Source organism: Chiroxiphia lanceolata, chromosome 2, assembly GCF_009829145.1.
Source record: "Chiroxiphia lanceolata isolate bChiLan1 chromosome 2, bChiLan1.pri, whole genome shotgun sequence".
In the NCBI taxonomy this organism is placed as follows: domain Eukaryota; kingdom Metazoa; phylum Chordata; class Aves; order Passeriformes; family Pipridae; genus Chiroxiphia; species Chiroxiphia lanceolata.
In genome coordinates this window covers 27,237,144-27,255,968 of record NC_045638.1, presented here as the reverse complement: position 1 = coordinate 27,255,968, position 18,825 = coordinate 27,237,144, and the positions used below count along the sequence as shown (strand labels likewise).

General features: G+C 37.8%; 1 protein-coding gene across 2 annotated transcripts in view; it reads left to right on the top strand.

Annotated features, from left to right (window-relative positions):
- Positions 1-18,825, top strand: part of RASA3 (RAS p21 protein activator 3) — a 127,749-nt gene that overhangs the window by 24,926 nt on the left and 83,998 nt on the right. For both annotated transcript variants that reach the window (XM_032679535.1, XM_032679536.1), the window contains exon 2: positions 13,257-13,374. In XM_032679535.1, coding sequence (XP_032535426.1) covers positions 13,257-13,374 — 118 coding nt within the window. The remainder of the gene's footprint in view (positions 1-13,256; positions 13,375-18,825) is intronic.

Genomic DNA, 18,825 nt, shown 5'->3' with positions numbered 1-18,825 from the left:
CATGATTATCAGAAGCCTTCCCTGACTCCAGTCTGCTGTTCTTTTGTATGGCATGAATTTGCACAAGGGATTGAGGAAATTATTTCAAGACAAGTGGATATTGCATACATGTAGCTTGGCCTATAGATTCCTATTGACACTGGCTGCATATGATAGCATTGCTTCATGTGACCTTCTGAATAAATATGAAAGGATTTATTCCTTTTTTTACTTTGTGATAAAACTTCTTACATACTGTATCTGTAAGAAAAACATGATTTTATCACTTCTGTTGGGCTCTGAAAAAAAAACCAACAACCTCTAAGTTGATGTGTGTGAGTAAATTATCACTGTTTGCCTGCTTGATGTGTTTTGTAAACTGCTGATGACAGAGTTAGCCAAGGTTTTGTGTGTTTTGGGCTTTTGATGACTGAGTAGTTGCAGCACATAACTGTGGATTCAAAGCTGTGAGTTTAAATTTACTTGATCGTGTTGTCCTTATTGGGCTGAGGAATAAGCTTGGTTACAGTGCTTTCTCCACCTGTGTCAAGAAAGCAAGCCACTGGCACTGTGTTGGCTCAAAGACTGTGAAGCTGGATGTTGGTTTGATTTGGCAGTTTTCGGAATGGGACTTAATTAAGATTAACTTCATATATCAGTATATCTTTTGTATTGTGTTATGTTTAGGAATGCTGTGCCTTTATACCTCCATCCTGTCAAATATCCTCCACCTGCCCTTCCCTTTTTTTAAAGCTTAATCCTCCCTTATCATGTATGAATGTTTGTGTAGGCTTAAGCATTTTAAGAAAGAGAATGTCTTCTGTGTTGGTACAGCTCTTACTACTGCTGGACCTCTGCTACTGAAGCGAAATCAGAGCAGGTTTGTGCTGTGGTAGACAGAATCGTCGAACTAAAGACACTTATAAAACTTTGCAAATGTATTTCAGAGCAGTTGCCAGATATCCCTCTTGTTCATGTTTTCGAATTCCCTCATTTCTGCATAGATAAATTAATTCTGCTTTGTCACTAGTAGTAACTATGCAAAATATTTAACACTTCCTGAATACTTGACATGCAGTGTGACTCACCCCCTTTTCTGTAGCCGATATGACTAACTTGTAAATTGAAACCAGAAGACTAAAAGAAAAATAACATCAATTGAGTTTCAATATATTAACACTTTGCATAATTTAGGAAAGGAAGTAGGTCACTTTCCATTTTTAATACCTACCCATTTCATATTTTGCATAAAAACTCAACAGGATTGCAGACATTTCGTAGAAAGGTATACATTGCCCTGTAAATTCAAATTTTAATCATATGAACTTCTGTGGAAATTGTAAGGGAATATTGTAGTTTTGGCTTAGATTTCTTCAAAATCTTAGCTCCTTATATCAAGTGTTGTATTTTTGGTGCATACAGCTACACTCACTTCTGAACTCTGTGATTTTGATCACTGCTTGAAAATAAGTGACTATACTCATCTTGTTGCTTGTTTTTCTGCAACGTTGTGCCTGTCTTATCTATACTCTGTGCTGAGGACTGAAGAAGTAAATGTTTTCTCTTCCTGTAGTTACTGAAGTTGGATAATCTAGCATTTGGTTCTCATCACATTGCCTGCACAGTGAGTCATGCTGTCTTCATTAGGTTTGTTTCTCAGGCCAGGATTCATGTGATGTTCCCCTTCTCTGGGCAATCAGATTAGTCACTGTTTGAAACCTTGTTTAAAAAGTAAATTGCACCACAGGTTGATGCCTTGGTTACCCATTACATGCTTGCCTGCTGCTTGCTGTTTGGGTTCAGCAGCATCATTATATTGAAGAATGTTTTATAGTCACAGTAACTGACACATTATTGGAATCCCACTGAAATTAGCATATTAAATTTGTAGTACTAGCAAAGACTTGTCTATAAGACAGGGGAATTTTAAGTAGTTCAGTTTGCTGAAATACATCTCGCTTAAACTTGGGCTTCTTTCATTATACTCTTAGGAACAAAAAGCTACATTGCAGATATGGTAGTAGCTTGAACTTTGTGAAGCATATAGATTTATAAAAGCAGTGGTAATAACAAAAATTGGTAACATGGATGGCCTCTTATCATACTTGAATCAGACTTAAGATGTTCAGGGCAGAAACTCTCCCTGCTGAATTATCTGTATCTGGAAGTGTTTGGAGCCAAGATTTGATAAAGGTTTCAAACAAGTTTAGGACAGTAGCAGAGTTTCCAGCCCGTACGATGTGATGTGCTGTTATTAAGGCTGTTGAAGTTCTTTATCTTGGTGCTGGAGGATTTTAGGAGTGATGGTTCAGGTTCATTCTGGTAAGTAGCAGTTTGAAAGACAAACTATGCAGAAAATGTGAGGTGGCCAGATCAGAAGTAGGGAAAGAGAGGGGAAAATCTGTACTGAGTGGTTGTAAACTCTTCACCTGGGCACTGATGTTGGCTGGCTAAGCTCCCTATCTAGTCAATGGACAGCTAGAGGAACTTGTTCAAATTATGATTCATAAAACCTGTTGTGTTCATGCCCTGAATCCTCTTATGCAGGAGTCTGTGTGACCAGTAGATGCTAATACAGGCACCAAAATTGTGCAAAATGTTGCATCTTATGAATATCACCAGGACCAGCGTCTGATTTGTGCCTTCAGAGCAAGTTAAGGTTATGACACAGTGAAGGATTGGAAGTTGCTGAAATAAATGGTTATAAAAACTGTCATAGTTTATAGATAAAAACTGGAGTAGAAGGAAAGATGAATTAATGTTCCACGTTAAACTTGCATTTTGGCTCCTTTGAACAGCTTTATTTTTCGTCTTGTAAGTTGTTAGCAGTGTTTTGACAAGCAAATGCTCATGAAGTAGGTGGAGGTACAGACCACTGTGGTAGAAAATGAGATTATCTATAATAAGTCTAAAGAGTGAGGAGTTTTTTTTTTTGTGACTCTTTTTGTGATGATCTTGTTCTCCATCCAATTTTCAGCTTATTCTTACGGATATCAGGCAGTCACAGCCATTAGAAGTATTAGTTATAAGTATTAGTTCAGATTGTTGGCTTTCCTTTCATTTTATGTGAGATAGATGCCTGTGGTGATTAAACAGATATGCTAGAATTCAACTTTGGATGAATTTTATGGGTGTGGATGAGCAGCTCAGGGAATACCCAGCTTCCAAAAAACATTAGATTTGAAAAATGCTCAGCCACTGGATAATTACCTACAACCAAAATTTTTGAATCTTGCTCTTATTTCTGTGAGAATATCCACTGAAATAAAACAGACCTGTGTTTCTTTGAAGTACATTTAATCCTGCTGCATTGGCTCTCCCTGGAAGGCAACATGACCCTGTATTTTGGCAGTTACTTTGGTGCAAAGATGAGTATGTTGGGTTATGTATACTGTGCGATGGGAACCTGACCCCGTGACTTCAGGTCAAACAAGAACAAGTGAATGCTTAGGTATTTGTGCATGTGAACTTCATTTTCTTGCAAGATTCTTCCCCCAGCCACCTGGGGGAAGTTCCCTGGGAACTTGGGTGGGGGATATCTTGTTTGTTTTTTACAGTTCGTTTTGCTTAATGCTGGTCAGTCAAGTCTCATATACTGCTTTAGATTTGTGGGTAGAACTTTACAGCTTGTATTTAAAAATAATCTGGTACACTGTCAACAACTCAAAAACTTTCCAGGGCTTAAGATAGTGGTAGCTAGTTGTCATTTCCTCCCTGTACCTAGGTCAGTTTGTCTTCTGTCTTTTTAAGTGAAAATTCATTTCAATAATGAGTCAGGAATCCTGTGCAGATACTTCTTTAGTAAACCTGCTGACATGGCAAGTGGAATGTTTAGGATCTTGGATGATGATGGTCCAGTTCTGTCCATGTGTGGATATTCTGTAACTAGCTGCTTCTAGAAATTCTTGGGCCAAACTGTGTGGTGGCAGTAGTTAAGGCAGTTTGGGCTTCAGAGTAGGGACATGTTGTCCTTTTCCTTTCCATGAAGAAATCAATAGATTTTTAGATCCGTTGTGGTGCATCCTTGCTCATTTGCAGTCTTAAGAGTTTAGTTGCATAGCACTGCAAACTGGCAAGTGATTGCTGTATTAGTCAAGCTCAAATACTTTTCAGCGTCTTAAAATGTCATAAGGAGAGATTTTATTGGTTTTGTTTTATTAATCGAACTGCAAACTAGCAACAAGAAATTAGCATCATTTATGTAAATTCTTTTGGATTGTCGGCATATCTGTGCACTACAGGCTGTTCAACAGGGAAATAAATTTGGGTTTAAAGCCCACCAGCGTGGGAAAGTCACCTATAAATCTTACAAGGCACCAACCTTAGGAATGTCTAAGTGGGATTTATTTTTGTTTCACTCTATTGGAAAAAGTAAATTAAGGTGCAGTAACTAAAGTAAAATGAATATTGTGGATGATTTCGATAATGTCCTAATCTGAGCATTATGTTCAGTACAGAGCTGTTTGCAACATAGCATTTGTCAGCCATCAAAGACTGCGGCTATAGAGTTATGAGTTCCCTTTTTCATTCAAAAACCACCTATAAACGCATAGACTGAGAACTGATCATGATCACACTTTTCTGAAAATAAAAGATTTCCTATTATATTGCTGTGCATATGATGCTCTTTGTGTATGAAGGAACACACAAGGAATATGTGTACTAATGAAAGACTATGTCAAGTTTGAAGTATTTGTATTCTTGCCTGTTAGGGGTTTAAGGGGAACTGCTAGTTACTGCAGGTTTGGAGGGGGATGTTTCTGAGTTTAGATCTTGGGGAAAAAAGAATTTAGTCTCTTTGTAGCAAAGTACCTGTCTTCAGTGTTTTTGCAGGAAGGCTATTGGGGATATTTTGAAACCTTTTTCTCTCCCTTATCATGATTAATTTTGTAATAGGAAGAGTGTTTTGAATGTGAAGGAGGACACTACTCCTTCCTTAATTCCTAAATCTTAATTGGTTTTCAAGATTGACTTGAACTTCTGTGCTCACATTCACTCAGTTTCTCTATAGCCAGGTTTTATTTTGGTATACACTGTATGGCCAAAGGATGGAACTGAACTTGATGTAAACATGATCCTGTGAACCTCTGCTTGGTGAAGATGTTTCTAAATAAGTAATTCTAAAGCAGGAGTGATTGTGGACAGCAGAATCTCTTGGAGGAGACAGTTATAGTTGCTTAACATTGCCCGTAAAGCTTCAGCTTTTCAGCAACTACTCCTTTTATTACTAGTTTTTAATCTAAGCAAAATATAACCTTTGACAGATTTGTACTTTTCGTGTTACTCTAAAAGTTTTTAGTGTCACTTGTGATAGAAGTAAGTAGTGTCCTCGAAGAGATGGTGCATTCATTGCTTTTTCATTGCTTGTGTTTCTTTTTCACATAGTTATAGCTTTTTGATCTACAATTTAAAAAACCGGGATATACATAAATAAAAATTGTCCTTTTTTGTCACATGGCTTTTGGTATCATTTGTGAATAATATAAATGAAAGCAGGTAAAAGTACTTATTTCCACAGAAAGTTCTTTTTGTTTATGCTGATGTTTTTGAGAATGTTACTTTTGTTCCTTACAATGACTAGGCTACTTATTACAGTGCAATCTTAAATTACCCTAAAGTACAAAGACTCTCAAAAGGGAGCATTTGAATTGCTGTTGTATTTTGTTGTTTGATGTTGTAAATCATTTGCTTGTATTTCCTGTCTCATACTGTTCTTCTAAAAATAGCTGAAATTGCTTGCTGTTTGCTCAGTGCAGCTCCATGATGGAATAGCCTGTTTTTTAAGTTACTTCCTCTCAGCTACTCTGCCCCTTCTGCAGCCTGAATCTCTCCCTCATGGCCTCCCAAACAGATGTTCAGTGACTTAAACTTTGCCGTGAGATGGTCTTTTATAACTTCAGGAAGCTGATTTAAAAAACAAACAAACAAACAGCAACCACCAAAGCAAACAACTCCCCCACCCAAACCCCCCACATCTGAACAAAATCAAAAAACGTACCAAGAATTACACAAGCCACAATCTAAACAAAAGTCAATTCAGAGGCACAGAACAACCTGTAGCGAGTCCTTACAGTACTGAAACTTGTAGGAAAAACCTCATGAGTCTCTATCAAATGCAGCTGGGAAGTTACATGAGATGTGTCTTGATGCAAAGTACCATCTTCAAAACAGAAGCTGAAATGAAAAATAATGTATGTGGAGTCGAGTTTTACACTGTATCAACATAGATAAAGAGACAGTTTGGTTAATTCATCAGTTTTTCTGTAGAAATGTGAAAAAAAGGCGACACATCAGAGAAACTAAGAATGCCAACCCCAGAATGGCAGACGAAAACAGAATTCAAATGTAAACTCCTTGCTAACTCGTTTTTCCTGGCAGTATCCTACTTTAAAATAATCTATTCCAAGTGTCCTTTAACAGAGAATAGCTTCAGTCTTGTTGAAAAGCAGCTGGACTGTACATTTTTTTATTTTGTGGGATTAAGTTACTATTCTAAGGGAATCTTTAGAGAAACCTGATGCTTGCTGTTGACCACAATATTGACAAGTGGCACGCAACAAGTTATATTAATGAGTTGAGAATTATGCTTCTCCTCTTGTACAAACTAAAATCTTAATTTTGCAAGCAGCTCTCATGGAACTTGCTTTATAGGCATATTTCCTCTAAGCTCTGAGATTTGATTAACAGCCCTTGTGCTGAGAGCAGTTAAGTACTTAAGATCATGACAAGATCTTTTGAGCCTTCTGAGTGTATGTTCTTCTTACAAGAAAAGTAGGACTGTCAGCCTGCAGCTTCTCATTGCTCTGCAGTGAAATATCCTCAGCTGCTTCTGTTACATACAAAAATATAACGCAAGATATTTGAACAGTTTATTGGACCTTCAAGGCTGGAAAAGGAAGACTGGAATGTCTGATCACACTCATGTAGGAAAAAGGGAATTTGGCTACTAGCCATTCTGAGTAATAGGTCTGAGTCTGTTCACCACCCGGGCTGTGGCTGATTAGGCTTTGATATTGTTACAGCTGACAGAAATGTCTTTGCTTTGTCAGAACAGGTTCCAGACCAGAGGAAGATCTATCTGTATGAAGGTTCCTAACTGGTATGGACTAAGTTTAATCATGTGAGGGGAAAATGGTGGTAGTGTAGTAGTATGACACTGGGTATGCTGGTGAAGTGGATTGTGTAGAAGGGATTTTAACAGATGTCAAATGTTCCTATCACTAGGCCGTGAATAGAGATGTCAGCTGGTGCTGGTCTTCAGTTTCATGCCAAAAGATTTGAGGTTGTTGCTGCTTCCATGAAGCCAAGAGGGTTTCCACATGATTCTCTTGTCTAAGAAGTTGTAATTAATGTAGTGTGCTTCATCTGATGGTTACTTGCTGAAGCAACACTAGCCGTGGTACCAAGTTACTCAGAGGTTGTTGGTAATGTCCAGGTCATCAGTGTTGTTTTGTTGACATAGTTCTTTCCCTGAGTCTTCTAATGTGATGACCATTTCACGTGGAAAGAGGCTGGCAGGCAAGGGCTTTTAGATTAAGAACAGGTCATCTAAAAATCTCATTTTCCAGATCATCAAAATCAGTTCACAGATGGCTATTTTTGACCTGGTTTAGAAATTGCATTTTAGAAATCCAGTACAATCTGTCTCTCCATGACAGCAAAGTTGTGTGTATGTGTGTGTACATAAATGCCTGTGGTTAAAGCAAAGAGAGATTGTTGGGAAAATAGTGTTTCTAGCCACATCTGTTTTAAAAAATATATAAATTTTTTAATATATCAATTTTCTTTATTGGATATTTATGAATTTCATGTGTTTTTCTTATTTACAGACTGTGTGAACTATATACAGACCTGGAGGGAAGAGAAAGTTTTTGACACTTGGTGTATATTGCCTAGAAAGTATTTATTATTTTTAGTTTACTACAAAAGTACAGAAGAACACTAAGCTACTTATATAACTCTATAGCTGCATGCTGGGTACACCAACTCTTGGGACTTCACTTTTATAATTTATTTTATTTTTATTGCTATTTTCTATTTGAAAAAGCAAAAATGAGTGAAAACCTTCCTTTCTGAGAGGTGCACATAGTATATCTACATATAGGAATATATACAAATATAACCATATATTCTACTTTCAAACATTACATTAATTTCGTATAATTATCACGTTGGCTGTTCAGTAACAAAATTGGTTTGTAATGTGAATGGAAGTTTTTTTAACTATGACCACTTTAATATTAAAGAGGATTATTTTTTCAGTATATACTTCCTGAGGTATTGCAGTCATATCCCTCCCCTTATCCCCACCTCATCCACAAAAAAAATGGTTTTTCATTTGCAAGAAAATTAACTACTTTCTCAACATTCAGCATTATTGCAACTGTTTACCTTCCATTTTAAAGTCATTCATGGACACAGAATTCTAGGTATTTCTGCATTTTTTAGTTGACACAGAGTGGTATATGTCTGCTTTAAGTAAAATTAGATATTAATTAGAAATTTGCTGGTATCTTAATATTTTACATATAATCTGGATTTTGTGCTTGAGGAGGTTTTTAAGCGTAAGTTATGATAGAGAATCAGAGCACTGTGTGTACACACATTTTCCTTTTTCTGTTTTTGTTTGAGCTGTGAATGTTGAAGCGATAATTCTTTTCGAAGACAGAGAACTTGAAAGGAGTGCTTGAGATAATTTTTCCAGATTTCCAGCATCTCTATTGAGATAGAGAGCTTAAAGGAGAACAGGAGAAGCTCTTCATTCTTGACATACATCAGTGTTCTGTTTTTGTTCCTGACATGCTTCCCTACAAGCTTCTTTGGAGAACATTTTCCTGAATAGGGCAAAAACAGAGTGGATTGTTGTTGGTTTGCATACGAAGCCCTTTTAAGTGTTTTGTTTCTACTCAAGTCTATCAATATGCTCCCTGAAGTCAAATACTGTGGCACTGAAAGCTCAACTGCTTTTATTGCATTTATTTTTTGGAGGTAGGTTTTTGTTTGCTTGTTTGTTTTCTGAAATAGTTTGGGAAAATGTTCTCTCATGGCATCTTGATAAAATCAAATACATTGCTACTAGGAAACAGGAAGCTAAATTGGTTGATGCAGTACAAAGTCTTTGTTAATGCATTCAGATTGGCAGATGTCTGCTGGTGACCCAATACTTAGCAGCACAAGAGCAGGAAATTTTGTTCTAAAAGGTAGAAATAATACCTGTCATGCATTCTCTGCTTTTCAGAAAGTTGTGTTTGGGGAAATATGTGAAAAGCAAAGCTGGCACAATGGCAAGTATCTAAATTCAATTAAAAATACTAGAAGCTTCAAAAAATTTTAAGTGGCAAAACCTTAAGGAGATGTATATATATATTGGCTTATTCGTAAAAGCATCTTCAGAGTTTTTTTCCTTCTTACCAATTATGCTCCCAGGCATCTAAGCAGTGCCCTTCCCTTCCACATATGCAGGAGAGCCCTTTTTTCTTGCTTCCCTTTTATTGCCAGTGTTTTAGCAAGGCAGGAATATGTAACATTTGAAAGAACAAGGAAGATGAATATGATTTTGAGGTTTTTCCTTCTTCTTTTTCCAGCTTGTTGCATTCCCTGTGCCTAGCTCAAGCTAAGCTGTCTGTGCTGCCATGGTAGTCTATTTTTGAGTTGTAGTAACCCAATATTTATGGGGAGAAGATAGCAAGCCAGTGATGTATTCAGAATTGTGTAGTCTATTTTTTAAGACTTGTCCAAAATACCTGATGTTAACTTTTCCGTAGCTGAAATCAGCTTTGCTAGATTTAAATACTTAGTGCTAAATTGAGTTCGTCACACAGTTAAATTAGGACCCATGTATATTAGAAGTACAGGGATAGAGAGAAAAGCTATTGCCAGCTTGAACAGATTATTCTGCTACTGTGTCTCCAAATGAAGCCTTATGCTCCAAAACAAAGTACTTGTGTATTCTAAATTGTCAGGGTCTTAGACATCTTAAGAAACATTCTGTTTTTTCTTAGTGGAAGTGGAAAACTGAAGGTTTTAAAAGCGAGTGTATTGACCTTTCATCTGCAAACCCTTTTAAAGTTCTCTAGCATACAGGTACTTCACCTGGAGTATGGAGATGTGGGGGGAAAAAGCGGACTTGGCTTTTGAAAATACAGTTGTTGAAGATGCCCCTTCTACACAGAGAGGTTAAGTGATTAAATTCTTGCTCAGAATAACTGAGCTCATCAGCTCTAGTTGTTGAGAAAATGGAAATAATGCATGACTGTATCATGTATTCTGGGCTTTCTTTTTTTTCATTTCAGTAGTAGCAGAACCAAAAAAAAATACAGATCAAGTTCAACTTCACTGTAGATGGCAAAACAGTGCCACAGAGGGAACTCTTTTGTCTTGGAGGAATCTATAGAGCAACTGAAGCTCTAACAGAGCACATTTGTTGACATAAAATGTCTGACTGGAGAGTTGAGTCTTTAGCTATGCTTGAAAGCTTGACAGATTTTTCTTTCTCAGCTGCTTGGTGCTGGAGGAATCTAAACAGCCATTGACTGCCAGTGTCGGGAAGAAACAGTATTTTTTTTTTTTTTTTTTTTGGTGTAAGCTGCTACTCAAGTCAGTAACATGATTAATATATTGAGTTGGTCAATTAATCCCTTGTTCTCAGTGATTTCTCAGGGTCTTGTTCTAGTTTGAAGAAAGAAATTACTGTAAAATATCCTTCCCCTCTATCTTCCTTCTGTGCCCCACTTTGTAACACTGTGATGGTGGTGAACTTTAATTTCCTGTACAGACTGTGCAGTCAGTCTTTTTCTGGTGGTGCTAAATGGTGTCTTCTGTCACACTGCATTTAGGTTTCAATATTGTGGGCTTTTCTACTCTAAATCTTTTAACAAAGAGGAAAATTGGGGTTTCAAAATACGGTTCTTACAGAGTGCTCTGACATAACTAAATATTACCTTTAAGCACTTAAGTGAATATTGTGCACATCAAAAAACTGGAAATCAAGATAACAAAATCCGGATTTGTTTTCATGTGTGCGCATTCATCTTGAAGTAGGAAGTGGAAGAGTGCAGAAAAAGGGAAGATGTTATTTTTTTGGTGTAATTTTGAGCTTGAAAAGTTTTGTCCCTGTCTCTTGGAAGAACTGTGAGAATAGTGTGCCAGCCCCAGAGGAAGACTTCCTTATTGTTCTGTTATTGAAATGCTTCCTGTTGACACTCTTTCTCTTTGGGGAACTTTACCCAGTTATCCAGAAAAGAGGGTGGTTTCATGTGACTTTAATGTGAGAAAAAGTTAAGAGAAATTTGATTGCTTGGGGAGAGGAGACAAACCTTGAGACCTCAGTCTGTGTGAGAGCAGTGCATTGGATTTGTAACTTGCCTGAACTCAGACTAAGAAGAATAAAACTTTAAGGTTTGCTATGGCAGGATAGACTTCAGTGCAGACTGAGCGAGCCATCAATAATCCTCAGTATATTTTTGTCTAGAGCTGCTGCAGTTAAACTACTGCTAACACTGCAGCTTAGTTGAAAGCCACACTGGGCGTGCCAACAGATGTTCCTGTCACACCTTTGAATTACAGTGGAGACAGCTTTTTTTAATGCAATGTCTCACAACTCTGAAGGAAGTGGGAAGAATGCTATCAATTTGCATCAGCTAAGCCGAGAGAAGAAACTTATTTAGAAGAACTCTGAAGTGAGGCATTACTGTCTGAAGCAATAGTTTCAAGACCCTTTCCAGGACCTCTTTCTATATGCTCCATGGTTAGCTTTAGAAAATGTGTGCATGTACGGTCACTCATATACAAGCCATTTGTGAGAAGTGTGGATATGTGATGTTTCCAAGGGCATGTCATGAGTTGGTTAGCAAAAGTGTGTGAACAGAGTGCTAGAAAGAGATCACAGGCGGGAAGACATGGATGGAGTCCTGTGTCACTTTGTGCTTTTCCTTTAAAGGCTGAGGATGCAGGTTGACTGAGTCTTTCCTTGCTGTAGATCTTCAGTATTTACATGCATCAGATTGCTATTGAACAAGTCTGCAGAAAGGAAAAAGTATGTCTTTACTGAAGATAGGGTTGAAAAAAGCAAGGTAATTCTGTTAATAGTATAAAGCTATTTGAGAGCTGGAAGCTGGGAAAGCATGTGTCTAGTAAAGTGCACTTAAGCTGAGCTGCAGACATCCAATAAAAAGTTACATTTGTTACCCTCATTTAGAGTTTCCTTCTGTACTGGCAAACAAGCCTGTGTTCCCTTGGTCTGTGCATTTTTAGGATTAGTTGTATTTCTTGTATTTTTACCAGGAGAGAGTGATCTGGTTCCCAAAGTATGTGCTAATAATCTCCAGGTACTGTGAGAGTGATGGTAAATAAGACTACATGCATTCTAGACTTACATTTAGTTCTGAGTTTGGTCTTTAGAGTTAAATCACTTGTGCACATAGTGGTAAGGTCCTTTAGCAAAACTATGAGGGGCATTGCCCAGTTTCCTGTCTTGAGAGTTTTGATTTTATCAGTCAGCCAAAGAAATTTAGTGCTCAGCTTTGATTATTAATGGATATGTAGAGGAGAAAAACAGTGGGTTTATTCTTGTTTCGTACTCTTGTGTTTTGTATTCTCTTGGTTACCCTTAGTTCCTTAATCCTATCTCTTCTGTTGTTGTTAAATACAGGATACATACTTAGTTCTTGCTGCAATTTTGAAATAAATGTTTATTATGAAGAATATTCATGACTTGCATGGTACCTTTGTGCAAGGACCTTAGGCAGCTTCACAAGTGCTAGTTACCCCATCAGAGTGCTTTGGGGTCCAGCTTGTGATTTAAGGCTGTTGACTGTAACTGAAGTGACTGTTTTCCATCTCCCCATCTGTGGAGAGTGGTGGAGATAGGGAGTCACTCCTCATTTGCTGTATTCTGGTTATGTTGTTAGGATAAAATCAATGGACTGCATAGAAAAGCTTGATTACCATGTTGTATGGTATTCCTGGTACCTTATGGCAACACAAGCATGGAAGGAAGAAGTATATATCCAAATACATATGAATAAATTGGATGCAACAGATGGTTGAGTTGTTGCTGGCTACTGCTGAGCTCTAAGTGCAGTGACTGTCAGGAGCTGCTGCCTTGGAAACAGAGTACTGCTCCAAAGTGTAATGGGGACTTCACATTTGAGAAGGAAAATACAACATAATACTTCCCTTTAGCCATGTTGCTGACGCTGTGTTAATTGACAGATGACTAATGTATGGATAACTTTTCAATATGTAATCTTTCTGGCTTTTTTCTTTCTTGTCTTTAGGCGAAGCTAAAAATCTTCCCACATATCCGGGGCCAAACAAGATGCGGGATTGCTACTGTACTGTAAACCTGGACCAGGAGGAGGTTTTCAGGACCAAAATAGTGGAGAAGTCATTATGGTAACAAATACATGTATTTGTTATGTATTCTTATTCTCTGTTTACTATGTTTGTGTAATGTTCCAAAGATACTTTCTTGAGGGGATAAGAGGATGAATATGATTCTTTTTCCGCTTTTAAGAACACTAGTGGTAGAACTAGTAATGTCATGATTCCTATCTGTATTGAAGGGAAACTGTCTTCACCAAGGCAACCCATATTAATTCTTTTCCTAAGAATGTACAACCAGTGCTCCTTTCTTTCTGCAATATTTGTTTTGAACTTCCTTAAGCTTCTGAAATCTCAACTTAGAAGGAGCACTGAACTCTATTTTCCATCTGTCTCTGCTTAGAATTTTGCATTGGTCTGTCTACTCTAATGGGGGGAGTTAGAGTTTTTTATTTTTTTCCTGTCATGAGGCTGCAACTGAAAGGAGAGGTTTTGAACATAAGATGCTTGTCTGATTATCTTGGATACTTCCTGTGAGATTGTAGAAGTCAAATGTTGAATGAAACAGAATGAGAAGCATGTAGTAAAAATGAAAACACTTTCTCCTGGAAATCCCTATACATAAAAAAAATTTCAAAAATTTAAAACAGTATTTAAAATTAATATTTAAGTATATAATTTTAATATATATTTAGAAATATATGTATTCTGGTAAGCAAGGCTTTTTTTTGAGTGGAGGGAAAAGTAACACCAAGGAACAATCAAGTTTATAACTTTTCTCTTAAGAGATAACTCTCACTCTTTTTCCAATTTGAGTAATAAGTTAGGAATTTGCTATTTGTCTTGTTATTGCAAATAATTTACTTCAGGAATTAGCTCTAGACCTCACTGCCAAGCCCTCAGAAGTACCTGACACATTCAAGAATGTGAGTGGGCTTTATTTTCCTAAGTCTCTTTAATTGTTCTTTCACATAAATTTTTATCATCTTTAAGCCTTTATCCCTCATCTTACATTCTGATATGGTGCACTGGGGTCTGTAAGGAAGATTTTTTGTATCTTGAGGAATTTAAATTGGCTGAACAGTGGTTTTGACTGGTGATGCTAACACTTTCCTATTTGTAGGATACTGTATTAACAAAAAGCAAAAACTGACCTTTATGCCTTCTTCCTCACCCCATAGCCGGTATGTAGTATCCCTAAATCTATTGTCCTTGAACCGATTGTTCTCTAAAGGTGGTTTTGTAACTCATAAATTCATTCCTGCGTGGCCTTTTTCTGGATGATCTTTAGTGCTTCACAAGGAAATGGAGGTTGGGAAGTGAGGATGTGTGAGAATAGTTGATTTCATTTCCAAGCATTTTTCTGTTGAAAAAATAAACTCTTGGTAGGAGAAATAAGCAACAAGTGTCATTCCTTCAGTGGGAAAAATTCCATCTGTTTTTAGATATCATTATAAAGCTGGAGAGGTACACTGAGGCTCTGCAGAACTGGAAGGTTTCTGGTTTTCTGGGGAGCTAAGTTCTTTTTGTTAATTGAGGTGAATTCAGAGGAGAGCAGCACAGTCACCAGAGGCCTGGAAAACATAACTGATGAGGAAAAGTTAAAAGATTGAAATTGTTTAGACTGGAGAAGAGGGATGAGAATGGACATAAGTATGTAAATAAAACAATTAAACAAAACAAAACAAAAGACAAACAATCCCCTCACCAAAAAAAAGGGTGAAGGAACTGATCTGTCTGTCCAGTATGGATATTACAAGTAATAATGAACTTGAATTTCAGTGGGGAAGGAAGCTGAGGTTAAGTTTATTATGAAGAAAAATCTTTTTGTTGTTAAAGATCCTGAAGTGCTGGAGTAGGTTGCTTTGGTTTTTCTGTATTTGTCGGTCATGGCTTTTAATAGGTTCTATATAATCAGTTCCAACTAAATAATGGGGATCTTCCAGCTTTGAAATGGTGGTGGACTAGATGATCTCTCAAAATCCCATTATGGACCTATTTTCTTTGATCTAAGGGTTGACTAAAGATCATCTCCTTGTTCATTCTTTCTTCTCCTGGTGAATCCAGTCTTTAGTGGGAGTTAGCTTTCCCACTGGGCAAGCTTTTATTTTCAAATACTATTTTTGGAAAACTTGCTTCTTCACAGTCTCTGAATATCCACTTGTAGATACTGATATAAACTCAATTTTGCATTTAGCCATGTGTTTGTCTGTTTTTCTGTTGCATAAAAGAAAAGCAGACAAAAATCCCAGATACGCCTGGGGTGTCTTCCCAGTATGTGGATAGGAATTGCTCTTACCTAGTAAGGCACACTCAAACAGCTACTTTATATTTCATGACTGTGCTTATATCTATGAAAGTAAGTGTATACATAGACTTCCAGAAGATGTTTTTCTAATGATTTCAGAGCCTACTGCATTTGCCTATTGTTTTTTGTAAGATTCTGAGATGAGCACATAGTTGAGGAGCCAGTTACACTGTTATGTTTTTTAATGCTTGTTTGCAAATTGATTCAACCCACTGAGTGAATTACTGGGCAGGTGAGGCTTATGTGCCCTAAGGCCAATGTAATTCGTATGCAGCAGAGAAATACCTGCTCTCATGGTGCTTCTTGCCAGGCATTTGCCAATGTAATAGTGAATCATGTGCTGGGTCCCTTTTTCTGGGGTATCACTGCTGTGATATGAGATGTTTGGCCCAGCTTCACATCCCTGTTCCCAACGCTTGACTAAAATAATTGAACCCTGCCTGAACATCCTTGTGGCTGGCATTGAAGTGGGGGATACAGCTTGACACAGTTCTTCGTTGCAGTTTGAAGGGGAGAACAGCTGGCTCTGATCTGTTGTTCTTGCCTATTTTCTACTTCCTGTCACTTTGTGGCTACCACAGGGCTGACTTGCTGTAAAGTTTTTAAGAATTGCCTGTATTTTTAGTCATTCTGATAACTCCCCCATCTTTGAATAATCTCAAAAAATTATTTTCATATAGTCTCTGGAAAATAAGATGCTTTGTGTGAAAATCTGAATTACAAAGTGTTTCATATGGGTTCTGGAACAATGTCTTCTCATACAGATTTGTCCTGAAGAAGCCTATCTTTTGCAGCATTTCTGCATAAAATAATTTTTTCGTCTGCATGAAAAGGCTTGTAATTAAAGTCACACTGAAACATTGTCTTGTGTATTAGGGAATTCAAGGAGTGCTAGCTTTTTTTTTTTTTTCTTCCTTTTGTTTTTACTCAGTTGAGTTTCATTAGTCTTCTACTAAACATTCCAGAAATGTATATTTTTCCACGCAGGCCTTCTCCTGGTGTAAAGCTTAAACAGAACTGGTAAATGGGAAAAAGGAAGCAGTTATCTCTCCTTCCCGGAGGGACTTGGATGAATGTCCAGATCTGGTGTGCTTGGAATATCTGTGACTGAGCCTTCACATCATCTGCTGTGTTTTTTACTGGGACAGTGTAAGAAGTTGCCTCCTTGAGCCCGGTCCCAATCTTCTGCAACAGATTTTCTTTTTTTATTAGGCTGTGGCAGAGGCATGAGAAGACAGTTGAGAGCAGTAACCTTTTAACTCAGCAATGCATGAATCATTCAGAACTCAAAAGAATTGAACTAGCACATCCTGTTGTCCAGTGAAGTGCCCTTACCAGTGCTCTGAAGAGAATCTCTGTAAGCCTGATGCCCTTTATCTAAGTTTGCATCTCAAAAACTGAGAGCAGCCAGCATGGTGAATCTTACCTCCTTTATTCAGCAATCAGGTGGGACTCATAAATTACAATGTGTAACTCAAGTCATTTCTGTCATCCAGCCTCTGTTAGCTGCTGTTGAATTGGATGGTAGCACTGCTGCCTTGTGCTGGAGGATTTTGAGGCTGCCATGATAACTTGGTAGTGTCTGACTGAAATAAGTCAGCCAGCTACCACATGGGCAGGCCTTTCTATGAAACCACAGAGCAACACGAAAGTACTGTTTATATAGGGCAGTTCCGAGTCATCCCTCTTCTGTGGGGATCTTTGGACAAGCATAGTGAACGTGTGGGTTGGTCAGAGCAAGCAATCCAGGTTCTCAAGAAGAGAATCTTGAAATCTTCAAGCAGCACTGTTTTCGTAAACTCCTTGGCACAAGCTTTCATTTATTTCTAAAAAGGTCACATGCAAGTCATAAGATATGAGGGAGAGGTCAGAGCCAGGATTTAATATGCTTCTCTGTTTTTTATTTGTCATTCAGTATTTGTTACCATCATCCACAAAGGCACTGAGTAGAGTTGGATCCATTCCATATAACCTAGAAAAGATGTATGTGAAGGGACTCTTGTATTTTATGTCCTAACGAACTTTAAGTAATCCCTGTTTGTTTTAATGCACAGATCTACAACTTCTCTTTAGTTCTGAGCTGCAAGTAGACAGCCTGACAGTAATTTTGCCTATTAATTTCCTTGGCTGAATCAATTACTCATCTTCCCCCATTAGTAGCTTCCCCCACTTCAGGCTCCACCATCCAGGAGTGTTTCCTAGCTACAGATCTTTCCTAGGGATGAACTTTCGTTGCCTGTTGGTGTTAAGACTGACTTTGCCTTTGCTGTTTGCATCAAATGTGTCCATTCACTTAAAGGGCAGTGTCAGCTGCAACAGGAAATCAAGGCAGCTTCTCAAATCATAGGTGAAGAATGGAAGGAATGTGACATCTCTAAATTTGTTTCAAGGATATGAATAAAGGCAAAAACTGTCGTATGCTAAGAATCAAATGGCTGACAGTGTGTGCTTTTGAGAGATGAGCCAAGCATCTTGAGTCTGTGATTACTGAGTTCACCACTATTTCACTGAGGAATTTTTCACGTGCTAAACATAGTGATCAAAGCCTGAATGAAACAGTAAATGAAGCCAGAGGCACTTTCCCCACCCCCAGTCTTTTTTTTTTTTTTTTTTGTGCTAGTCTCCAGTGAACGTAACAGTGAGAACTTTAAGTCTGCAGTGTGCTTGTGAGTGTATAGTGAAATGTGCTGTAAATTCACAGTTAAAACTGTGTTCTGTTTAACAAGCGGTTGCTCTGTTTTAGAATTAGATCGGGTAACAATTCAACCAGTAGCTCTCAGAACTTTCTCTAAGTAATTCTACTGCCATATTTAATGTTGTTGTTTTCTAATTCTAGGCTTGCTTAAACCCTTTTTTCCCCTGTGTTTGGAGTTCGTGGCTGCATAGCTTCTCATGCTCAGATAACATCTTGGATGCAGGCCACTTCTCAAATTTTAAGCACAAAGTTGTTTCCCTTAGTTGGAGCGTTGCCAAAATTAGCTGTTGCATCTGAGTTAGCTCCATTAGCTGCTTCTACATTCTTACATTGCCAGCTCACCTCCTTGAAATAACAACTTTCCCCAGACCAGTGGCCCTAAGCAAAGAGGCCTTGAGGTGGATGATGTAGCATGTTCTGCAGCTTCTCTCCTGCTGTTCCCGGGGTCTGCCACCTTCTGCACTCGACTGCAGCTAACTGTGGCTTGAATTTCTAACTATAAACTTCAGTTCTGAAACAA